The sequence below is a fragment of the Emydura macquarii genome, unplaced genomic scaffold, assembly GCF_026122565.2.
Source record: "Emydura macquarii macquarii isolate MOO-44397 ecotype Brisbane River unplaced genomic scaffold, CSIRO-AGI_Emac_v2 contig_3530, whole genome shotgun sequence".
Classification (NCBI taxonomy): Eukaryota; Metazoa; Chordata; order Testudines; family Chelidae; genus Emydura; species Emydura macquarii.
Window position 1 is genome coordinate 2325249 of NW_027133667.1, and position 24304 is coordinate 2349552.

The 24304-nt window shown below is 38.0% G+C and overlaps 2 protein-coding genes across 9 annotated transcripts in view; one reads left to right on the top strand and one right to left on the bottom strand.

Moving 5' to 3' along the window:
* SYCP3 (synaptonemal complex protein 3) lies at positions 1–20014 on the top strand. The gene is made up of 9 exons (XM_067536030.1): positions 1–95; positions 2929–3081; positions 5575–5653; positions 6881–6915; positions 8426–8543; positions 10273–10372; positions 11530–11628; positions 19530–19634; positions 19803–20014. The coding sequence occupies exons 2-9, from the start codon at positions 2949–2951 to the stop codon at positions 19854–19856; spliced, it is 723 nt and encodes a 240-aa protein (XP_067392131.1). The 5' UTR covers positions 1–95; positions 2929–2948; the 3' UTR covers positions 19857–20014.
* The window catches only part of CHPT1 (choline phosphotransferase 1), a 27330-nt gene continuing 22661 nt past the window's right edge, over positions 19636–24304 (bottom strand). Inside the window, exons 8-10 of one of the 8 annotated variants that reach the window (XM_067536027.1) lie at positions 24148–24258; positions 22870–22924; positions 19636–19882 (exon numbers count right to left, since the gene is read on the bottom strand). In XM_067536027.1, coding sequence (XP_067392128.1) covers positions 22910–22924; positions 24148–24258 — 126 coding nt within the window. In that variant the 3' untranslated portion in view covers positions 19636–19882; positions 22870–22909. The other 7 variants (XM_067536026.1, XR_010917630.1, XM_067536024.1 and 4 more) reach the window with 7 other exon arrangements.

A 24304-nucleotide genomic window follows, 5' to 3' on the forward strand; every position in this document is an offset into this window, starting at 1 on the left:
GGAGAAGCAACAGGATTCACCTCTCGGGAGGGGGGGTCGTGTGTGATGTGACTGCGTGACAAAACGATATTGTGAAAGCTCCCCTCAGCACTGCAGTGAGTGTTCCCGGGTGGGAGACCCCTGTTTGTGTTAGGGCAGGGCAGGGGGAAGGACCTCACTGCCCGGGACGGTTGGTACTCTCCTGCTCCACTTGCTTTAGAGCTGGTGAGCGGTGACTGTGTGGGGTCGGTGAAGGAGGGAGGGGCTCAGTATTGCTGCTTATTTAGGTGTTGGGGGGAGGGAGGGGATGAGGCCTACACGCTCCCCTCGCGCAGGCTCTCTATGGGGTGGGTGGGTGGGGGAGGGCAGGGATTAGCGCCGGGACGGTGTTGTGCAGCTGGGCGCCCGGCCTCTCTCCTGGCCTGAGGCGACTGCCTGCTGCTGGGCTGGGCGGCGCGCGCGCTCTCTGCGCAGCTCGTGCGGCGGCGGCGGGTCTGGGCGGGCTCGAGGCCGGCGCTTCAAGGGGAAGCGGCTGAGGGGACGGGGACGGGCGGGAGGCAGGTGCCTAGAGAGGGGGGGCAGAGCGCGGGGAAGCCGCGGCTGGATCCTCCCCCCCGCCCGAACAATTCCTCGCGGCTACAGGCTTCTCTTTTGCCCCTCAGCAACTGCCCCACCCCCGACTGCTCCGTGCTGGGTCGCGCTGCTGCGGGCGGGGTGGCCGGGATCGACGCCCGCGAGGCGCCCCTCTGAGGTGGGCGACTCCCGTCCCCGGCGGCGGGAAATCAACCTCGCGTACACACACACACACACACACAAACCCCCGGCGGTTGCACCGGCTTTGAGCGAGTTCTGATCTGAGGTGGGAGAGAGAAAAGCCCTCACTTCAGCCCCGGGGGGGAGGGTGCCTGGGTCGGTGACTGGGTCGGGCGGGCAGGGCTGGGCTGGGCTGGGCGGGGCTGACAGCTGTATAGGGGAACGGCTGGGTTGGTTGCTCTAGATGAGCTGGGGGGGAGTAGTGAGAAGTCCCTGCCCCACAGCATGGCCTTCAGCACAAAGCAATACATGTAAATCCTGATTGGGACCCTTCCCCCCCCCGCCTCCCCAAAATGGCAGTCTACTCTACTCTACCTGACCCGGTTTGGGGCAGCAATAGACCCGATTACTTGGATCTGTCTGACTGTTCCCCTCCCATGTTGCACTTCCAACGACTTGGGCCCCTGAAAACCGAAAGACAAACCAAGAATTTCAGATTTGACCCAATGTTTTCTCATGTGAGGGTTAGTTTTCAGATTTTGTTTGGGGTCCCTGATCATGGGAAGTTTCAAAGCTTTCCCCCCACTCCCTCATATCCTATAATTAAAAAAAAAACAAAAAACGTTTTTCAATATAGAAATTGTTTCATAAGCATAGAAAGGTTGATATTCAAGCTGTTAAGGTTCCTACAGCAATATAATTTGGCCATGTTGCACATGCTATCCATTTGTTTTTGGATTAAAAAAAAAAGTTTTCAACAGCAAGTATAGCAGAAGACACAAAATTAACAGCAAAAAGAAGAATAGGAAGTTCTACATGTGAGATACTGCTGCGGGAACCTTTTGAATTTCCAAAATCTTATTTACTTGACTCCTCAACCTTAATATGCATGAATGTATGTTTTTTACTTTGATTTCCCTATATTTTAAAAAAGCTATTTTTAAAGGGATTTAATATACACATTTTATTAGTATTACACTTCTACTTCTTGCAGAGCTGGCAAGTGTTGATCTTACTAGCTATTTACTTGAGGCTCAATCAAACCACCTTTAAGTCAGTAGCAGTTGGATCAAAACTTTGGGGAGACCTCATCCTTAATAGGAATTCAGAGAGAGAGGGTTAGGGTGAAGGAATGGTAGTTTGATAAACAATTTAGTAATATGGGAGTTGATTTACAGTCTTCCTGTTTATGGAGTCTTTAAATGTGCAATGGTGGGATAGTTTGGGGTGGGTGGATAGGGTCATCTTATTTAAATTGGTTTATAAATAAGTCATATATCAACATACATACCATATATCACTTTGTTTATACAACACTTTTTGAGATGGAAGGTACTATGTAGAGATAATTCATTGATACTTGAGATGTAATTTAGATTGACATTGCTGTAGGCTGATGTGTGTTTTATTCTCATTGGAAAAAAGTTTCATTATCAAAATTCTCTTTGCTTGGGGTGTGGGAATACCCGGTGACACCAAGTCCTACCTGTGTTTAATTGTGTCCAGATCTAGCAGCTCACTGTCTTGGTTACACATTTCCCTGTGCAATCAGGTTTGGAAGAAAGACTACCCTGAGACTACTTTTTAATTCCCCTTATTCATCCTTCCTACCTCAAGTAGATTGATTTTTTTTCATTTTGAAGGAATTTTTAAATGCATAAATCACATTAACACATATATAGAAGTACCCAAAAAGGGTAGCTTGAAAATCACTGCTGTGGTCTAGAATAACTCCACAGCCAGATTCTACTTATGTAATTTAATATAGCCATGCACCCTAATACATTTTATTATATGTGTGTGATATTTTCTTGAATGTAAAGCATGAAGAAAGGTTTTTAATGTCATTTTAGCATATACATACTTTTAACAATATTTAATAATTCTTATTAAAATGTAATTTTTAAACTTTCATTTTAATTATTGTACAAAGGAGCACATAATGACTAATGCCTTAATTAACTAAATGCATGCCATCTATTTACAGGAACACTATCAATATTTTAAATATAATTGTATTACTTTATGCAAACTACACTAGAAACCAAATCTACCAAAGCATAGCTAAAAATTAAAGTAATTCAGAAAATGTATGGGCTTGAGGGTTGTTTTCATATTTCCAGTAGGAATCACTGGAATTTTACTCTAAAAAATCATGGGAAGAGGTGGTTAACAAATAAAGTTTATTTGTTACAGTAGGGAAAAAACCTTTGATTATGGCACCATCTGGAAGAAAACATGGAGGGAAAGCTGGTAAACCAGTACAGGAAGATCAAGCCTTACGTGCCTATGACTTTCAGGGAGAGGAAAAGAAAAATTTGAGTGGATCAGAGGAGGATATTAGGGAAGGTGCAGTATGTCCCTTGAAATAATTTTCATCAAGTTTTATGAAGTGTGTGTATTTAAAGTTACTTGAACGATTAGTGATATAATGCTGTTTCTTGTTGATATTTCTGATGCTGAATAAAAATAAGGTAGTTTCTATGTCACAGTGATTACCTAATTTAATAAGGTTTTATAATGTTGCTACTGATAGCTGGACTTCTATGTTAAAGATTTTGACTGACCATCACCTGGAGAGAACTTTTTAAAACAATGGAACAGCTACATGTAGTGTGTGATTATATGTCTCAGATTTATTGTTGGTTCCTGTAATAGAGTAAGACTTTTTTAACTCCTTGTCCTTCAGTCTCCAAGATGGTGCTCAGATTTTTTGTGTCACAGTAGGCCATTTATGACATGGAAGCCCTACTCAAGCAACAGCTGCATGCTCTTCTCTAGTTGAGCATGATATTGTTCTCCACTCTGCTCTCTCTGAGCCATATGGACAAAAGGGAGTAAGGAAGAAGGGTGAGAGGGCAATAGGTAGTCTGAAAAGGAGATAGATAACAAGGTTATTCTGCTGTTACAGAGAAGAAAGGGGAACAAGGGAAGAAAGGGGGGAAAAGGAAGCAGAGGTCCAGCTGGGAAAGGAGTTCTTGCTTCTGTCCTGAGAAAGTGTAATTTGTCATGAGGGACTTGCTTTGTTAGAAAAACACAATGATGGCCAACCAAATGATGGCAGCCCTAGAGAGGAAAGTGAAAGGCTTTTGTACAGCTTTAGATGGCACAAACAGCAGATGATATAGTTTTCTCCTTAGTGTGTGGCATGCCACAAATGCTGCAATCCTCTCTTGTTTTATAGGCATAATTACTATTTAGCTGTGGTCCCTTGCACATTGTAAATCAAATAAATTTTTGTGTAAATATATTTTTACAGAATTTTCATCAGAATCCAACAAAACTGATTTCAAAAGAAATTTTGTGCAGATATTGGAAAAATGTTGCTTTTTCACAGTTGTGGTTCTACTTCTGTATAATGTCATGTCAGAAAATGAATTGATGTTAACTATATTGTAAGAAGTGCTTACTCTCCTTCAGCTAGCTTTGTTAGCAGGTTAGTTGATGTCCAAAAGAGCTAACAGCAGAATAATCTTTAAAGGTACCAAACCAGAATGCCCACACTTTGATCTCAGCTTCCTACTGTGGGAGAGGTTGAAGCTCCCTAGCTTATAGATTTAAAAAAAATAATTTTTTTTTGTTGCCCCTGAGAGACACTGGTACTTAGGATGAATCCCTCTCCAGTGTTTCATTCGCTCACCATGCCTCAGTTCTCTCCAGTATCTCTCATTCAGTTACTCTCTGAAACACAGATGTTCTCTCCAGGGACTCTAAGCTGATTTCGTCACCTTTTTTGGATGCAGTCTTTCAACCACTCTGTCCTTTATTGGTTTTTCCCTCTTCAGTTCCAATTAAATCATTTACAGTATTTGTCTGAGATAGTAAAATTTGAGGACTTTAGGCGGCTATCTCATACTCAGGATGTTGGGTTGCCTATGAAAGCTTTGTTTGGCTGATACCTCTGAAGAATTTAACATATCACTCCCAAGTAGACTAAACCTTAACTAGTCATGATCACATCTGATTTATTTTGGATATAGCACACAGATCATGCTTTTAAAGAAGTGACTCTTTGTTACATTTCTCAAACAATTACAGGGTTCTTCTTGCATATATGTACTTGAGGCTCTGATGCTTGGTTTTGGCATCATGAGAAGATGCTCTGTTTTGTGTTGGTCTGTATTAACAATATTTCTGAGTGGGATACTCAAGCCCCTCCACTCCCTAGAGTTTGTTGTTCTTCATGTTGTCTACTGGGGCTCTAGACTGTAGCTTATACTGTTTATTTAAGAAATGGGAAAACATTAATAAATACATTTTGGCAATATGTATTTCTGGTTCCAGTGAGATAGCCATTAGGATTTCCACTACTGGAGAACAAGAAACCTGTGTGTATGGAATCTTTTTAAAGAAGGGATGGTTACTTATCTGTAATTCTGTTTCATTAAAGATCAAATTGCACAGCATTACACACCCTTTTCCCCCTCAGAATTTGGGTTTCCATTTTAAGGTGATTTGTTATTTTTAAGGTTTAGATTATTTCTATTGTTGAGATTATTGTCATGTGAGTTTTGGCAAATGTTCACTTTTGCATTGTTCCTTGAGCATTCAGGAACTGACTGAGAAGATTATAGAAGGAACTGAGGCAGTGCCGGTTCATCTCTAACAATGGGGAAGGGTTTGTGTTCAGCTTCCAGTGCCTCAGATAGCCAAAACTCTAAGAGCTAGAGAAGTTCCAACCTGTTTCATGCTAGAGAGTGAAGACCCAGGATTGGAAATCCTGTATGATGCGATATTGCAAGAAGCAGAGTTATGTATAAGTAATTATCCCTTTAAGTAAAATAATTTCCAGCAAAATATTTTGTCAGTAGTGTCTGTTTTGTTTGTTTTTAATATATAAAGGTGACACTCCAGTAATTGACAAACCTGGGAAAAAAAGACCTTCAGTGACTCCTCATGCAGTAGTTGAAGAAGATGTGGGGTAATTTGCTTAAAAATCTTTTTTATTAAGAAAAAATTTCTACATTAGCTATTAATTACTAATATTTAATATGTCTATTTTTCTCCTAGTAGATTCTATTTTGCTTTTTTTTAAAGACAGTAAAATCTATTAGTAATATATTCGTAAAGTAGGCCAGACAACAGGTATGTTTAAAAAAGGAAAACTTTTATATGTTTTATGTAGCAATGCCAACTTTTGAATAGCTGTAAGAAATAACTGAAAAAGTTATTAATATTTATTTTCTGACTTCTCAAAATTCTTGCTTTCTCCCAAAGATAGTTTGAGTTCCCCCTAAATAATTTTATCATTTTGCTGAACCTATTCCCCAGTTCTTATTTTTCTTGAGAATGACAGTAAGATTTCAAAAATTAAATGTGTCCATTATTACCTGAAAAGATCCAATTATTTTTTTATTTAAACTCAGCCTTTTGAGGCTTATGCTTCAAAATCTACAGAGTTGAAATAAGTCTTAGTGACAATAGGTGCCAGTCAGTCAAGACTGGGTGATTGAGGTAGAGACAAGGTCTTATATGGCACAAAGAAAATGGTACCCTACAGAAAATATGCATATAAACGAGATATCTTCCTTTCCCATTGCCCAGAATGTCATGCCCCTTTATTTAATCTCTCTGCTGTCTCCCCACTGCCACATATACCTGTTTAATCTTCTTAGTTTTTCCTTAAAGGTGCTATACAAATCCATCCCAGTCTACATTTTGGACCTTGTCTTGTATCATCAACTATTTGCTTTTCCAGTGATGCCAACCATGATGGCATGTTTATCTCTTCCCATGTCCCTCACCATCCTCATACATATAATTCTCCTTCCAATTTTGATTTACCAATTCACTCACTTTTCCTCAATCAGATCCCCCTTACAGACTGAATACTCCCTTCTTGTCCCCAGGAAGTTAGTTAATAGAAAACTATAACTGAAAAATCATGCAAGTCTTTCTCTGGACTTCCTGCTGTATCCTGTCGTGTGTGTGTGTGTGTTTCTCTTAGATTTATAAACTCCTCGGCAAATGGATTGCTGTCATTGTCTGTCTTGTACAGCAGTGACAATTTTGTCAGCAGATACAAATAATAGTGCAATAGACAAATTTTAAAATTAAGCAGTTAAAATTTGAATTATATACAATGTTTCTAGCTCTGCTATCATACAAAAATAGTCCTATCAAGTTTTTGAAACAAAATATTTTGTAGGGGTGAAGTACAGAATATGTTGGAACGATTTGGAGGTAAGTATTTTAAAATGTTATTTATATAGTATTGAATTAAGAAATATTCATGTTTAAGAAACAACAGCTCATTTTTATAACAATAACTTTAATAAAAGTATCAAAGGTTTAATGGGAGAGGTAGAGTAAAATGTTTATTCTTTATAGCATTGGATACAGCCACTTTCCAGCAGAAAGTGAAAACTGACATATATAAGAATACAAGATAAGTTCTAAAATGTAAACGTACTGAAGATGCAAGTATTCTTATAGATTAATTATCAAAGAAGAGAGAAATGGACGGATACATGAGTGGAGTTGAGTACCAATCACAGTCTAAATCAGAAAGGAAGATTTTTAAGATGAGATTTGAAAAGAACTTATGCAGTTATTTGCGGGAGAACATTCCAGGGTAGCAAGGCAGTGTGAGTGAAAAAGCTATCCCTCTCATCCTCCACTTTTTGTCACAGTGAGGAAGCAAATTAGAGATCAGGAATGCAGGAGGGGAGTGAGAAAATAAAATAAAACATGGTGTAAAAAAGGGGCAAAAGAAGTAGTGGGAAGGAAGAGGACAGCGAAGACAGGTCATCACAACAAGATGCTCAACAATTGGTTGAATAATAATTTTTATTTTTATAATGAATATAAATAGATGCCTTATAGAATAAATATCTTTTGTATGTGGGCTTCCAGGTAGAAGTAGATTTTACGGCCCTCCTTTGTCCATGAATTAACTATTAAAAATTACTAAGATTTTTTGCTTTGGAGGTAAATATAAGAATGCTCTTCTAGTCAGAGCAATCTACACAGGAAGATGACTTCAATCTTTGATAATTAAATAATAGGAAGTTTATGTAGTCTAATGAAGACTAACGATAGGTAAAAGGATGAGATATGGACGGATCAGAAAGTGTGTTGAGAGAAAGATAATGCCATCTGCACAGAAATAATAGTTAAGAATGGAGCTGGCAATAATCAGTCTGAGAAAAAACAGAGGGGGACACTAAGAGGTCAGCTGATACAGCCTTAAAGTAATCCATAGCAGAACAAACAAAGTGGTTGTTACAGGCATGAAATTGGGTATATCTGTAATATGTTTAATAGCCTTCCAAACAAATTTATATATGTCATAATAAAACAGCAATGTTTACTCGAACTATCGTTTTTTAAAGCTACATACTGTAATTGAAGAATGAGAAATTGTTTACCACTTATATTCATTTGAGAGATTTTGACAGTGTTGGTAGGCCCACACTTTCACTTGTCTTTTTGCTACTTAAATTCAAGTAACTTTAACAAGTACTTTTCCAGAACAATTTTAGTCAATGCTTTTTTAATAAATAACATTTTTAAGTATCAGCAGCCCAAGTCATACAAAAAATTCTTCAATTACAAAACTTTGCGTGCTTCCCCAGAGCACAAGTTATATAAAAATAGCAATAGTAAAATATTTTAAAATCCCTAATAACATTCATAGTAGGTATGTTGCAATACATGATACAATTTCTAATTATTATTTGTCTTAATACAGCTGACATTAACAAGGCTCTCTTGGCTAAGAGGAAAAGATTAGAAATGTATACTAAGGCTTCTCTCAAAACTAGTAACCAGAAAATTGAACATGTTTGGAAAACACAGCAAGAACAGAGGTAAGATTTACAGTTATTGCTGGAAAAAATGTGTTTAATTTGTTTTTCTGGGTCACAAAATCTGTTGTCATAGTCTCAGGGAATTGTGTCGTATCTTCTTGAGCCACAAGGGACATACTACATAAACATCTGGTTAGGTGCATCTGTTTGTTTTATCCCCAACTCTTGCCAGTTTTGTTTAAATTAGCAGTAATACATTAACACATCTCATTCATTTTATGAAAGGGAAATTTGAAATGAAAGTTTCTGAGCAAACAGAACATTTTTATTTTGGTCAAAATTTTGTTCTTGAAAAGTGAAACATTTTCAGTTTTTAGTAAGATTTTATTGTTTGATTTTAAAAAAAGTCAAATGCTTTTTAAAAACTGAAAAGTGTTACTGATAAGTTTTATTATGTATTGAAAACTAATTTTAGGTAACTTTTGGATTTTTTTAACTGTTAATTCATCATTTTTCTTTCCTCTGAGGCATGTTTAATTATTCCGAGGGACAGGCCTTAAAGGCAAAGGAAAGTGAAAAAATGGTACTGAAAATATATAAAATTCAGACACCTATAAAATATATACCATATTCAGAATATTTAACAATATGACATGAAGGTTTTATTGGCATTCATTTGGGAAGACTATCATCCATGAGTAATGTAGGTATTTTAAACCTGTGTTGATAAAATATTGTACACACACACAGTGTATTAATTGCTAATTTATTTAAATTGCTGTGGATCAATATAAACCTACCTTATGCTGATGCCAAAGATCCTACTGTGGGAGTGGCCAATGAAATTCAGAGTCCTGCGTGGAACAGTAGGGTGGCTTTACTAGGGCCCATCCTCCTCTTCCTGTTTGGGGGTGGGTCCTGGGAGCCCAGTCCTCCACTTAGCCATAGACAGGGAGGGGGAGGAGAGGTCCCAGTTTCTGAGGAGTGAGGGGGGGAGAGAGAGAGATGTCCTGGTTTCTGTAGAGGGGGAGAGGAGACAGAGAGGGGTCCCAGTAATTGTAACATGCACAGAAGTGCATCTAAAATGCACTGGCATTCAAGGTTCTATGCCAGACCCCCTATCTATATTTGGCTTTGCACCTTTGGCACTTGCCATGGGTCCAAGCAATCTCTCTAATTTTTTTCATAAACATCCCTAAAAAACTCAGGGCAAGTTGAATGCCTCTTAATAATGTTTGCTCTGATTTGGATATTGACCTGGTAGTTGTATTTAAATGCTCTCTGCCCATACATAATTTAAATGACATCAGTTTACTCATAAACAAATATCTATGTTCTTAATTTTTCGAAATGATGCACAGAATTAATTTAGAATCAGATTTCACCATTTTAATGAGCAAAAGTATCTTAGGTCTTTGTTTTGTGCCATTCCCTACATATTGGTAGAAAAATTATGCAAGCTTTTGGTCTTCAACTCCAAAAAACTTTCTTTCTTCAAAAAACTTTCTCCAAAAAACTTTTTTCTCCAAAAAACTTTCTTTCTTCCCACTTCCAGTCCTCCACCCAAAGAAACCCACATTTGGGCATTTCATCTCCTAAACTTATCTAACCAGTATTATTTTAAACAGAATGTTTTAAAGATTTTCTTCTTGAATTATTGGCTCTACAATAATCATCACAACCCCAACTGAGACATGTTTCTCCACCTGTAAAATGGGGATAATGATATATAGCACTTTTCAGAGGAGGTCAATAAGAGCTAGTTGGTATTATTACGATGTATTTATAGGCAGAAGCTCAGCCATGAATATTCCCAGCAGTTCCTGACTTTATTTCAACAATGGGATATGGATGTGCAGAAAGCAGAGGAACAGGAAGAAAAGCTAGCGGTTGGTTTCCAGCCTGGCAACTGTTAAATTTATTTTATAATATATTCAAAACTGCTAATTGTTCTTGTTAGATACCACCCACCCACCCACAGGCATAAGCATCACTTTAGATGTATTTCAGCAAAACGTGATGTGGGACTACCGGTGTCTTAAAGTTTTCTTTGTTTTTAGGACTTCCCAAGAGTGGCATGTTTATAAATTTTCTGATATATTGCAAACTGAAGAGGTGATAAAGACTATCTGATGTTGTAGTGTCTCTTCCTTGCCTTATCAATATAGAGGTAAATGCTCCTCATGTGCAGGAGAAGCCACATGCTGACCCAGTTCAGAGGAGCAAGGTTCCCATGGAAGAGAAGAGCAGATCCACCATACGTGGGCGGGTTTCCACCCAAATTTCCTAAAGACTGTTGGGTAGGGTAAGAGAGACTGAGGGCTGGTCTACACTGGTGGCGGCGGTTGACAGGAGATAGGAAAGCTACATAAGGTAGCTTGCGTGTTTCCTGTCAATGTACCTATGTTCACATATTGCAGCGTCTTCACCGCGCTGTGTCGATCGGAGATACCCTTCTGTCGATGCAGCCTTACCCTTTTGGGGAGGTGGATTAATTCATTCGACCAGAGAGAGCTATCTGATTGACTGAGTGGGTTTACAGAGAGCTGCTCAGTTGATGCCACTGCATTGATGCCTGCTGCCGTGACAATGAAGACATGCCCTGAGACGTTATGCTTGGGTTGGGAATAGGGAAGAGATGCCAAGTCTGTGCAGGGTAGGATGACATTGGGAGAATTACACCATTTACACATGATCCTGTTCACTGGGAACAAAGACTGAGAGCAGGTCACCCTATTAATGGGGGAAGGGAGCTATATAATGGCCAAAGGGCACAATTACTCTGGGACCACACTACACTAGTTCAGATTACTTGGAAGAAATTGTATTCCTCTTCTGTTTGCAAATTGTGCTGTCTAGCAACATAGGTCTAGAGAACAGGTTTGGACAGGTTTCCCCTTTCCTTGCCATCCCCACTCTGTACCAGAAATCCATGTTACAGAACACGGGATTTCCAGTGAAGGAGGAACTTAACTTCTGAACACTGACAGCATCATCCTGTTTAACTACTGCTTGTCAATTAACGTGACTCTTCTTTGTGCTTTAGAATATGTTTCGCCAGCAACAGAAGGTTTTTCAACAGGCAAGAATAGTTCAGAGTCAGAGACTGAAAACAATTAAACAGCTGTATGAGCAGTTCTTAAAGGTCCAGTATATACACCTTTTTTAAAGCTAGACCATGATTCTATTATAGAGGGATTCTTAGTGACTCCATAGGTAAGGCTGCATTGAAATTTACAATTAAAATAGGATTAAAATTCCTATATTTTATAATGATTATTGAATAAAGCCCTTCTGTGGATACTAGTAAGAAAGCCTTACATACATTTTCTGTAATTAATCATCAAGACTGTTCATGGAGTGATATTTTGTAGCCTGCAAGGATAGTTCCATTAAGATCTTGTCTAAACACACAAGTTGTACTCACTTAACTATAATCTGTTTAAGAAAAGTGATTTAGTTAAGATAATCAAACCCTTGTGTGGACACACACCTGATTAAAATGGTTTATATCTGTTTAACTTGCATCTGTACATTTACCAGTGCAAGCTAAACTGATAAATCAAGTTTAAATCAAATTAAGAGTAACCACAACTTTAGTTCAACCAGTGGAACTTTGTATGAAAACTAGGCCTGAGGTTTTAATGTTCTGAAAACTCATTCTTTTAAATAAAATGGTGAAATATTGCTATTTGAAAATAAAGCATAAGCCAAAATTTAGCGTTCATTATGCTTGTGCTAGTGCAGTGGTTCCCAACCTGTGGCCTGGGGGCCAAAAATGGCCTGCGGGGTCTTTTAAAGTGGCCCTCCACTCCCTGTTGGCTGCCTAAGGACTCAGGTGGAGCGTGTTGCCACGGGGCCCAATGCAGGCTCCTTGCTACAGCTAAGGGGATGGGAGATCAGCGCTTCCCTCCCCTGGCTGTTGCAGGGAGCCCGGCAAAGTGCTCCTCCTGTGTCCCTAGGCACTGGGGTCCCTACTGGAGCCAAAGGGAGGGGAGCTCTGATTTCCCATCCTCCTGGCTGCAGATGGGAGCCACTGCCTACTGACCCAGTTGGAGCACACAGGACTACAGGATGTGTGCAGTTTCCCTGCTACAGCCCGGGGGACAAGAGATAGCAAGGAGGCAGCCTCCTCGCTGAATTCCTTCTGTCTGGCTGCAATGGGGTGGGGGGCACTGCAGCCAGGACCTACCATGCTTGAGGAGGGGCAGGACTCTAAAAATCAGTGCCTTATGGTTTGCCCTGCACTTAGCAGGCCCCCCACCATGACCTAGTTGCCAGGCCATGTCCTTCAGTGTGTAGTGACAGTCACTCACCTACACTAATGCTTTGTGAGTGTGTGACAGACTGTGAGTAATTTTTAGGTGTAAAATAGTGAATGTAAAAATGAGCAAAGTAGCATCAAAATGTTTACTTTAAATATATAGTGATTTGTAGTCCTTAATGGTGTATACATCAATTTTTTTATAGAGTGGTGGCCCTTCAGGGTTATAAAAATATTGGTGGCCCTCGAGGCAAAAAGGTTGGGAACCACTGTGCTAGAGGCAATGGTCTCACTAAGAACATAAAAATGGCCATACTTGGTCAGACCAATGGTCCATCTAGCCCAGTATCTTCTCTTCTAACAGTGGCCAAGGCCAGGTGCTTCAGAGAGAATGAATAGAACAGGTATTTATCAAGTGATCCATCCCGTCAGCCGGTTCCAGCCTCTGGCAAACGACAGTCTCTGCCTATCCTGGCTAATAGCCATTGATGGACCTATCCTCCATGAATTTATCTTGTTCTTTTTTGGACCCCGTTATAGTCTTCGCCTTCACAACATCCTGTGGCAAGGAGATCCACGAGCTGACTGTGCATTGTGTGATGAAATACTTCCTTTTGTTCATTTTAAATCTGTTGCCCGTTAATTTCATTTGGTGACTCCTATTCTCGTATTATGAGGAGTAAATAACATTTCCTTATTTACTTTCTCTACACCAGTCATAATTTTAGAGACTTCTATCATATCTCCCCTTAGTCGTCTCTTTTCCAAGCTGAAAAGTCCCAGTCTTATTAATCTCTCCTCATACGGAAGCTTTCCCATACCCCTAATCATTTTAGTTGCCCTTTTCTGTTCCTTTTCCCATTCCAATATATCTCTTTTGAGATGTGGTGACCAGATCTGCAGGCAGGCAGTATTCAAGATGAGGGCCTACCATGGATTTATAAAGAGGCAATACGATATTTTCTGTCTTATTCTCTATCCCTTTCTTAATGATTCCCAACATTCTGTTAGTTTTTTTGACTGCTGCTGTGCATTGAGTGGATAATTTCAGAGAACTTATCCACAATGACTTCAAGATCTTTCTTGAGTGGTAACAGCTAATTTAGACCCCATCATTTTATATGTATAGTTGGAATTATGTTTTCCAGTGTGAATTCCTTTTCATTTATCAACATTGAATTTCATCTGCCATTTTGTTGCCCTGTCACCCAGTTTTGTGATATCCTTTTGTAAGTCTTCGCAGTCTGCTTTGGACTTAACTATCTTGAGTAGTTTTGTAGCATGCAAATTTTGCCACCTCATTGTTACCCCTTTTTCCAGATCATTTATGAATATGTTGAACAGTACTGATCATAGTACAGACCCTTGAGGGACACCACTATTTACCTCCCTCTATTCTGAAAACAGGCCATTTATTCCTACCCTTTGTTTCCTATCTTTTAACTAGTTACTGATCCAGGAGAGGACCTTCCCTCTTATCGCATGACCGCTTGCTTTGCTTAAGAGCTTTTGGTGAGGAACCTTGTCAAAGGCTTTCTGAAAATCTAAGTACATATATACTGGATCACCCTTGTCCACATGCTTGTTGACACCCTCAAAAATTGCAATAAATTGGTGAGGCATGATTTCCCTTTACAAAAGCCGTGTTGACTCTTCCCCAACAAATCATATTCATCTATGTGTCTGATAATTCTATTCTTTACTATAGTTTCATCAATTTGCCTGGTACTGAAGTTAGGTTTAGTGGCCTGTAACTGCCGGGATCACTTCTAGAGCCTTTTTTAAAAATTGGCATCACATTAGCTATCCTCTAGTCATCTACAATTTCACATTTGAGTTCCTTCAGAACTCTTGGGTAGATACCATCTGGTGCTGGTGACTTATTACTGTTTGATTTATCAATTTGTTCTGAAACCTCCCCTAATGACACCTCAATCTGACACAGTTCCCCAGATTTGTCACTTAAAAAAGAATGGCTCAGGTTTGGGAATCTCCCTCTCATCCTCAGCCATGAAGACTGATGCAAAGAATTCATTTAATTTCTCCACAATAGCCTTATCTTCCTTTAGCTCCTTTAGCATCTTTATCATCCAGTGGCCTCACTGGTAGTTTAGCAGGCTTTCTATTTCTGATATGCTTTAAAAAAATTTTGCTATTACTTTTTTAGTCTTTGGTTAGCTGTTCTTCAAATTCTTTTTGGCCTTCCTAATTATATCTTTACACTTTACTTGCCAGAGTTTATGCTCCTTTCTATTTTCCTCAATAGGATTTAACTTGCACTTTTTAAAGGATGTCTTTTTGCCTCTAACTGCTTCTTTGCTGTTTAGCCACAGTGGCACTTTTTGGGTCCTCTTACTATGTTTTTTAATTTGGGGTATACATTTAAATTCAGCCTCTATTATGGTGTCTTTAAAAAGTTTCCATGCAGCTTGCAGGGATTTCACTTTTGGCACTGTACCTTTTAATTTCTGTTTAACTTCCTCGTTTTTGTGTAAGTCCCCTTTCTGAAATGAAATGCTACTGTGGTGAACTGCTTTGGTGTTGTTGTCCCCCCACCACCCCGAGATGTTAAATTTTATTATGTTATGGTCACTATTACCAGCAGGTCAGCTGTATTCATCTCTTGGAACAGATCCTGTGCTCCACTTAGGATTAAATCAAAAATTGCCTCTCCTCTTGTGGGTTCAAGTTCTAGCTGCTCCAAGAAGCAATCATTTAAAGTGTCAAGAAACTTCATCTCTGCATCCTGTCCTGAGGTGACATGTACCTAGTCAATATGCGGATAGTTGAAATTCCCCATTTAAAAAAAAATTTTTTTATAGCCTATCTAATTTCCCTGAGCATTTCACAGTCACTATCACCATCACCCTCCTGGTCAGGTGATTGGTAGTATATCTTTACTGCTATATTCTTATTATTCAAGCATGGGAAATTACTATCTGAATGGACTTTGCTAACACCTACCCTCCCCATTGTTGTTCCTTACCCTGGGATGTACATATATACCCCCTATCTGATTTTTATTTCTTGCATTTGACGCTTATGCCTGCAGAAATTAAATTTTTTAGTCTTTAAAGTGCTACAGGACTCTCGTTTTTATGGCAGTTTAGTTCATTGAAGATTTTTATTTCATTTGACTCTATGCTTTCTTTCACATATAGTGCCACTCCTACACCAGTACAACCTATTCTGTCCTTCCGATATATTTTGTACTCTGGTATTACTGTGTCCAATTGATGATTCTCATTCCACGAAATTTCTGTGATGCCTATTATGTCAATATCTGTGTTTAATACAAGGCACTCAAGTTCACCCATCTTAGTATTTAGACTTCTAGCACTTGTATGTAAGCACTTAAAAAAAATTGTCACTTTTTAGTTGTCTGCCATTATGTGATGTAATTGAATGGCACTCTTTTCATTTGACTGTTTCTCATCAGATCCTACCCATATTTTATCCTCTTCCATCCTCTCCTCCTTACTAGGATTTAGAGAATCTCCGTTAGTAGCTTCTCCTCTAAGGGATGTCTCTGTCCAAACAATGTGCTCCTCCACATCTGTCGGCTTTCCCCAGCCCTTAGTTTAAAAACTGCTTCATGACCTTTTTAATTTTACATGCCAGCAGTTAGGTTCCATTTTGATTTAGGTGGAGCCCATCCTTCTTGTATAGGCTCCCCTTTCCCAAAAGGTTCCCCAGTCTCTAATAAATTTAAAACCTTCCTTCCTACATCGTCTCATCCACACATTGAGACCCTGCAGTACTGCCTGTCTAACTGGCCCTACACATGGAACTGGAAGCATTTCAGAGAATGTTACCATGGAGATCCTGGACTTCAGTCTCTTACCTAGCAGCCTAAATTTGGCCTCCAGGACCTCTCTCCTATCCCTCCCTATGTCATTGTACCTACATGTACCATGACCACCAGTTCCTCCCCAGCAGCACACATAAGTCTAAGAGTGTCTAAGGCTATGTCTACACTGACAGCAGCAACGTCGTCACCATCAGATCAACTTATCTGGATCGACTGAGCGGTCAGTGCAGACTCGCTCAGTCGATCCAGAAGTCGATGTACTAAAACCACCTTCTCAAGTGGCGCAGTGCAGTGAAGACAGCGCGCAGAAGAGAAGCACAGTAGTCTATGGGAGTTATGCAGGTTCTTTGCGTAACTCCTGTTGACTGTCACCGAATCGCCGAGGTATGTGTAGACCAACCCTGAGTCTAAGTCACTAAGAGTGAATAGCTACCATAGAATAGAGACCCTTTGTCAGTAATTTTTTTACAAATAGCTATTTGTGGAATGATAGTCTCATTTAAATAAATTAAAATAAAATTTAAATAGTTTTTATGATAAGAAGTTATGCTTCATTAGGTGAGCTTTCCAAACACAGGACAGTGGGTATTACTTTTAATAAACTAATGTTAAAACTCAGTATTTACGCTGATGCTAGCAACAAAAAGTCAGTCCAAAGCGTCTTCCATAGAAGTGGGCCCAACGTTAATATTTGCTTCAGTTTAACTCACTTTCTGGTCAGTTTCTTTCTGAGGGTTTACTGTATTATATGTTTTGTTATTATATTGAAAGCATGGTACACAGTCTATAAACATATCCTTAACATAAATGATTAACAGAAGTTAAACACATTAGACATAAATATGTGTAATAGATTGTGGACTCTTGATTGATTACACAGTTACTAAAACATCACTGGTTAGCCCTTCATATACAATTTATAGATGTACCTTTGCTGTAAAGTGGTCACTACTTATTTTAAAATAAGATAGCATCTGCTAACTTTTGAATGAAGAGAAGTCTACATTATATCTTTACCTTCTCCTCCCCTGTATTAGCAGCCAGGTTAACATAGCTCTGGAATATAGGTGAGGTGAATAATATAAATAGCATCTCCCTAGTTTAAACTAAGTATGTGGCCTTTTAATCAAAGCTAATTTAAGACCACAGAATAGGTCCATCTGTTTCCAACATACCATTCTTCTACATTTCCCTGAGCTCTGGTACAGAAAACAGTTTAACTGCTACCATAGGTAGAATTTAAAAAAGCAGATTTTAGCATACTTGATTCTGGGTTCTTGAGTTTTCTGTGGTCAGCGACAGGTTAGTTTCATAGTTAGCTGGACATGAATGAATCTAGTTTTTTTAAAAAAAAGTGACCATAAAATGGTCTAGTTTTATATTAGTTTAAAAGTTCATAACACTGCTGGATAAAATTGGACATAGTTACCAAAAAAAAAAAAAAGAGAGAGAGAGAGAAAAAAAATGAAGCTTAATTTGGAGGAGACTTAGTCAGAAAATTGAAAAAGTTTAGTTAAAACTTTTTAAATTTGAAAGGTTTGGTTTTCTGGGGTTTTTTGATCAAGGTTTGAAATGACATTTAGGGTTTGGGGGGTTTGTTTAATTTTTTGTTTGTTTGTAGAAAAACAAATTTCATAATATCTTTCTCCCCTCTTACTGAGTGCAGTAAAATGAATAATGTCCAGAATTCTCATCCCTCCCTTTGTTTTTATTTTCTCCACTCTGACTTTTAAAAAGTTGAGGAAGATTTTAAGTGTTAGAGTAGAAAAAGGAAAGAGGGAAAATTCCAAAAATATTTTGGTTTTTAAAAACTAAACTGAGATGGAAATTTGTTGTTTTGTTTCAAAATTTCACATCAAAATTGAAATTTGTTAAATGACATTTTCCTACAAAACCTCATTTTTTGGCAGGAAAAGTTTTCTGTCAGTTTCAACCAGGTCTAGTTTAAAGTAGGCTTCAAATCTCACGTTAGTATGAAAACAAAACAGGTGCTCTCAGACCCTATTGCTAAAACAGAAACCCAAACTAAAACATAATTATCTATCATCTTAATTTTAGATGAACACATTTGAAATAAGAGCACATTTAACCAGACCTTCTTAACTGAAACTTTGAAAGCAAAATGTCATATAAAAGCTATATTAAAATTAGTAAGCCAAAATACAGTTACTACTTAAGATACAAAGTGAATGGAATGGAATGAAAGATTGTGGTAGTGCTTGAGCCTCCATATAAAAATCAAGATTAAAATCTTGCACACCTTTACACACAAGCTTAATTACATGCTTGAGAATGATCCCACTTATCTTGATGGGACAACTCATGTTTAAAGTTATGTACAATCTTTAGCATTTGCAGGATTAAAGGTCCCAATTAGTATGGGAAAAGGGTGCAGGGGAGGGCATTTAAGTTGTGAATACTGGTGCGGGAAAAAAAGAGGAATATAGCTCACGTCTGATTATCAGAGGCACTTTGCACCTACAGCTTCTATTGAAATCTGTTAGAAGTGTTAGGGTTCAGCATGTAGTTGTTTTCTTAAAACACCATTGCTACAAGATGCCCTTTTCAGCTGTTACTCAGTTTCATGCTCTACTCTCACCAAATCAGCTTTATGCAGTAACCTTGTAACTTGTTACTACACAGGTAAGATATTTTGCATGGTGTTGGTGGTCTAATCAACATTCAGTATAGTGGTGTAAACAGGAAATTTATTTCCAGTGTTGCTCATGTTTTCCAGTTCTTGGGTAACTCTAGAAGAGGAAATTAACAGATACGGTCTCTTTTGTGAAGGTTGTAACTTGCAAGTACAATAGTGGCTGTGGTACTGGTAGTGTATGGTGCTAAGTGAGTTCTGTTTACTTCTGGTTTGTGAACAGGATTTGTTTGGAAATCTAGTTATTGGGGTTTTTTTTAAACTAAAACCGGCAATGAGTATTAGCAGTTTTATACTAAGTTGATTTATATTACTTAGAGTATGGAAGAACTGGAGAAGAATCATGAAAATCTTCTAGCAGGTGCACAAAATGAACTTCGCAAAGAAATGGCTATGTTGCAAAAGAAAATTATGATGGACACTGTAAGTATTAGCATTGATTTATGGGAAAAAGATAAAAATGCAAAGGCAGAACATTAAGTAGAAAAATCATTTAACATTCACTTTTAATTCTTTCAATAGATCAGATTGATACGGTAATTTTTTCCTAAGTGATGCATTTGTTCAGTGTTATCTCCTTTCTTGTAACAGCAACAGCAAGAGATGGCAACTGTTCGCAAGTCTCTTCAGTCCATGTTATTCTGATGGCTCAGTGAAGAAACAACTTGCACCTACGTAACATGATACAATTATAGCTATTAGCTGTGGAAAAATAAGTCTGTTGCTTTTAAAATTTAAAATTTTTAAGAGTTCCTATTAAACTGTTACATGTATAGTTTCAATAATAATATTAGTGAAATTGATTGCAATCTCTTCCATTAAGAACATGGAAAAAATATGACTAACTGGATTCTTTCCTCAGAAACTATTAATATGTCTTTAAAGGGTCTGCTCAAATCCTCCTCAAGAGGCAGACTTGCTTTTCTAAAACTAAGGCAGGATGGAGGTTAATAGATGTTTACCTCTTGGAACAGATGAATATGAATCTGTGTACCATAGGTAGCATTAATGCAAAATGGATCACAAAATTCCAACAATGATATCACAGGATTAAAGGGACACATTAGAAACCTGATGTTGTTATACAAAATGTACTTTTGCAACTTTATAATTGTGATCTATAGAAAACCAAAATAATCTTAGGTTCCATGTGTACATCTTGTATATTTAGCAGGATAACAACATACCAGAAAGTTTAGGAATTAAAAGTATGCTACACACGAATTACGTTTCTTTGGTACTTTAGGTTATTAGACTACATCTTGTTGTTTACTTTTTTTCCATTATAGGCATTGTAATGGTTGAGTTTTTTAAAAAAAAGTATCATCAGAAGTCTTACTGTAAGCTGTATATTGTACTTCACTGCACTAACAAGGACATATGTTTGCCAAGGTAGTAGGACTTGTTAGTCATGTTAAACCAGGTATTTTGGCTTTACAGCATAGCTCGCATGATTGGTTAAATGAGCCAAATTAAACAACAATTTACAAGGCAGTCTGCAGTGCTTATTGATAACACTACACCTGTATATACTATCAGTTCTTGTGGATCATTCCAGAAATAGCCTGGAGGAGATACTAAAGCAGATGCCCATTTCCAGACCTATAGCTGAAAGGATAGTCCTTGCTTTATGAAAGAATTGGCAGTTTAGTGAAGATTACGTTTTTAAGATGAATTCTTTATATTTTGCATATCACAGTACAGTGAATTTTGATTTACTTTTTTACAGCCAAGTTGGAGTTTTCATGCATTTGTTTTACAGAAAAAATCGGTGTACACATTAATTTTCTTACAATTTAAGAAATCCCTGAAATATTTTAAACATCTGCATTTAATACAAAAATACATTTGGTCACTAGCTGCTTGACATCACTTATAAATATAACTTGGAGGAACTAACACTCAGTTGTAATGACAGTTTCAGCTTTGATTCTATAAAAGAATTTATAGTAATATGCCCATAAGGAGAGGAGGAGTGATTTTTTTTTCTAGGATTGCCCTGAAAATGCAAAGTTTTCCCAAAGGGTTCCAAAACCAGTCCGTACAGATTCTGTATAAAATATTTGTCCATTACTTAGTATTTACATTTTGGAATTGGGTTCCCCCAGTTTTCTGGCTGCTGGATTCTGGAGCCTGTATAACTTTTTAGGGAATTACTGTTGCACTATTTTCTGGATAGGGAAGTCTAGGCCAGCTGTTCATGTTGCCAGGGCAGTTCTTCAGTCCCTGTTTAAAACTGGGATAGAGGAAGGGAACAAGTTAATCTTCTAGAAAGAGAATCTCTGGTGGCCTACACAATGGAAACAGCTAAGCTACTTATTTGAGATTGAAATTTTGAGTTAGTAGCCACCATGCAGCCACACTCTTCCACAACAGTTACTAGGGCACAGAGCAGACGCTGGTAGTTAAACAGTCATTCAGTGTTAATTGGCCTATGTTGGTCAGACGTTAATCAAAATGTGTGGCTTTTGGTGGTTACCAAGTCACGGAACTCCACTTATATTACCTCTAAATTGTCATTTAAGTATAATCAGATAATGCGGTAAAATTTACTATTTTCTGGTGTGATATATTCAAGAATTGTCAAACAATTAATTTTCAATCCAACAGAAAGTAGTGCCTACAACATAATTTTATTTCTGCACAACATCACTACCAGCAGGCTCAACTATATCCTACATTTCAATTTGTTTTGACTTTTGAGAGCACTTCACAAGCTTCTTAGGCTTACTAATTAGTGAAAATAAGGTTGAGCTTGCTCTGGAAGAGAAGCTGCTGAGTCATTGAAAGTTCTTTCATTAAGCAGTTTTCTTGTTTACAGTATTTACAGAGAACTGCAGACTCCCTCATTGAAAACCGTTAAAATTTCCATTACTGTTTTTCATTGTATGTCTTATGAATAACGTGCATGATGCTTTTCTCCCAGTTTATTGTACAAGTGAGGTGGCTGAACTCTTAAGCCTTGTCTACATGATTGGGGATGAGGGAGGGGGTTGGGGAGACTCATATGATTCACAACTAGTAGTGAATCATAGGTCCAAGTTTGTGGTGGCAGTACAGCCTCAGAGACCAGTGATCCTGTTTTCCAGTACAATTCTCTAATAATAAATGAATAGTGGAAATCCTCATGCCCAGAAAATATAGTCTTTATTCAGAATGCTTGCTAAACAAGATGTTCTTCAAGTTGAGTAGAAGCAGTAAGAAACACCACCACAGGAGTGGAAGTCTCACAGCACAGGTGCATGAAGGCCAAGAGCTTTCAACCATATAATGGGATTATATCACAATACTGTCTCTTATGTTATTGCAGTAATGTTGGTGGGTTTTTTCACAAAAGTGAAAACATGTTTAAGTATATTCCAAGCTTTGGGAATATTGAGACCTGTACTCCTCACTGCTTCAGCTTCACACCACAAATTGATAAGGCGTACTTTCACATTGAACAGCTTTCATAACTAGTGTATTGAAACAGCTTGGAGTAGTGAAAAGTTAGCAAACACAAGATAAAAGTCAACCCTAACTCCTAGATTTGGTGGAAATGGTCACTAGCCCTTAGCTCTAGTAAGTCAGATCTCTGTTGATTCTCATTTACCTAAACAGTAGGTTTAGGATTACCCTTATTTTTTGCCAGTATTTTTGAACAGACAAATCTACTAACCTGTTCATTTCACAGCCTGAACTCTCAGCACACTGAATGTTTAACAATTTATAATCTGTGAAGAAATGAAGTAAAGTGTCTGACAGACTGTTTTGTACTCAATCTTTTGAGATTTTTTTTTTCTAGACAGATTTTTGTACTTGAATACTAGGCTTTCCAGTGTACTGACAAGTTAGACTTAATTCCTGAATGGTATGAATTTAAAAAAAAAATCTCATAGCTGCTGTTATTACGATAATGATGAAGTAAAACTATAGAGAACACATTTTGATGAAGTTACATTCTGAGGGGGTTGCACTGCTGTGTTCAAAGGATCCTTCTTGATTAGATCTCTAAACAGACCCCAGAGATAACTATGGCTAAAATTTATGCCATTTAGATGTCAAAGTATCTGATGCTGCTTGCAAGTTAGATACTTGATGGTATTTCAACATTATATACAACGTATTATGGGTGCAAAACTAGAGGCCAGGCCTTAGAAGGAAACTCAAGCTGTATATTTTTAATCACAGCTGAAATAGAGGCTTAATTCCTGAACCAGTATCCATCAAAGCTATTATTTGAAATTGGTGGGCAGTTTGTTATGAAAGATGAAGCAGGGAAGGAGAAGAGAAAATCCAATCTCTTTTTTTCTTTTTTAAACTAAAAAAGCCTTGACTTGTTGTCAGGTACTGTGAGCTCCAGTGACTTCCCTGTACAGGGTCAAGCACCATATGTTATATTAACAACTACAGGGAGTTACTGGATGGTTAATTTTTAATCAATCAGTCTTGATTTGAACATTTTATTTTAGGCACAGACTAGGAAACCATGCCATTTTATAGCAATTCTCAGCAGTTTGAGATTTTAGAAACCATGTAAACTTAAGAAAATTAGGCATTTTTTTTTTCTTCTGTGAAGCAACGCAGCTCTTAGTACTTTAATTCTGGTACACTGACGCAAATCTAAAGTTATTTTTCCTCAGTCAAGGAGAATCTAGTGAATGGCTGAAAATCAGTTTCAGATTGATGTCCATGACCAAAAGTAATGATTGCCATGTCTAGAATACATTGAGGAATTATGCTTCAGCATATAAGCATAACTCACAATAGAATCTGCATAACTTCATACTTGAGTAATTTTATTTGTTATCTGAGCAAATTAATGAGCTTTTCATTGACTTTTCTTGAAAAGCTTTATCATCTGTATTCCTGAAAAGGGGATCTACTTCATTCATTATTCCCTTAACTGCTTCTCCTCTTCTCCTTGAGCTACTAGTCAGTCAGTATGGTTTTGAACCTGTTCAGGAGCTTGAAGTGATGAAATTCTGAAGACATGTATGCGAAGGTGAGCAGCAATCTGCATGCATACACCCGTGGAGTATCTCAGCAAATCGACCAAGGATATGAACTAAAAACAAAACAAAAACAAAAACCAATTCATGTTACGAAAAAAG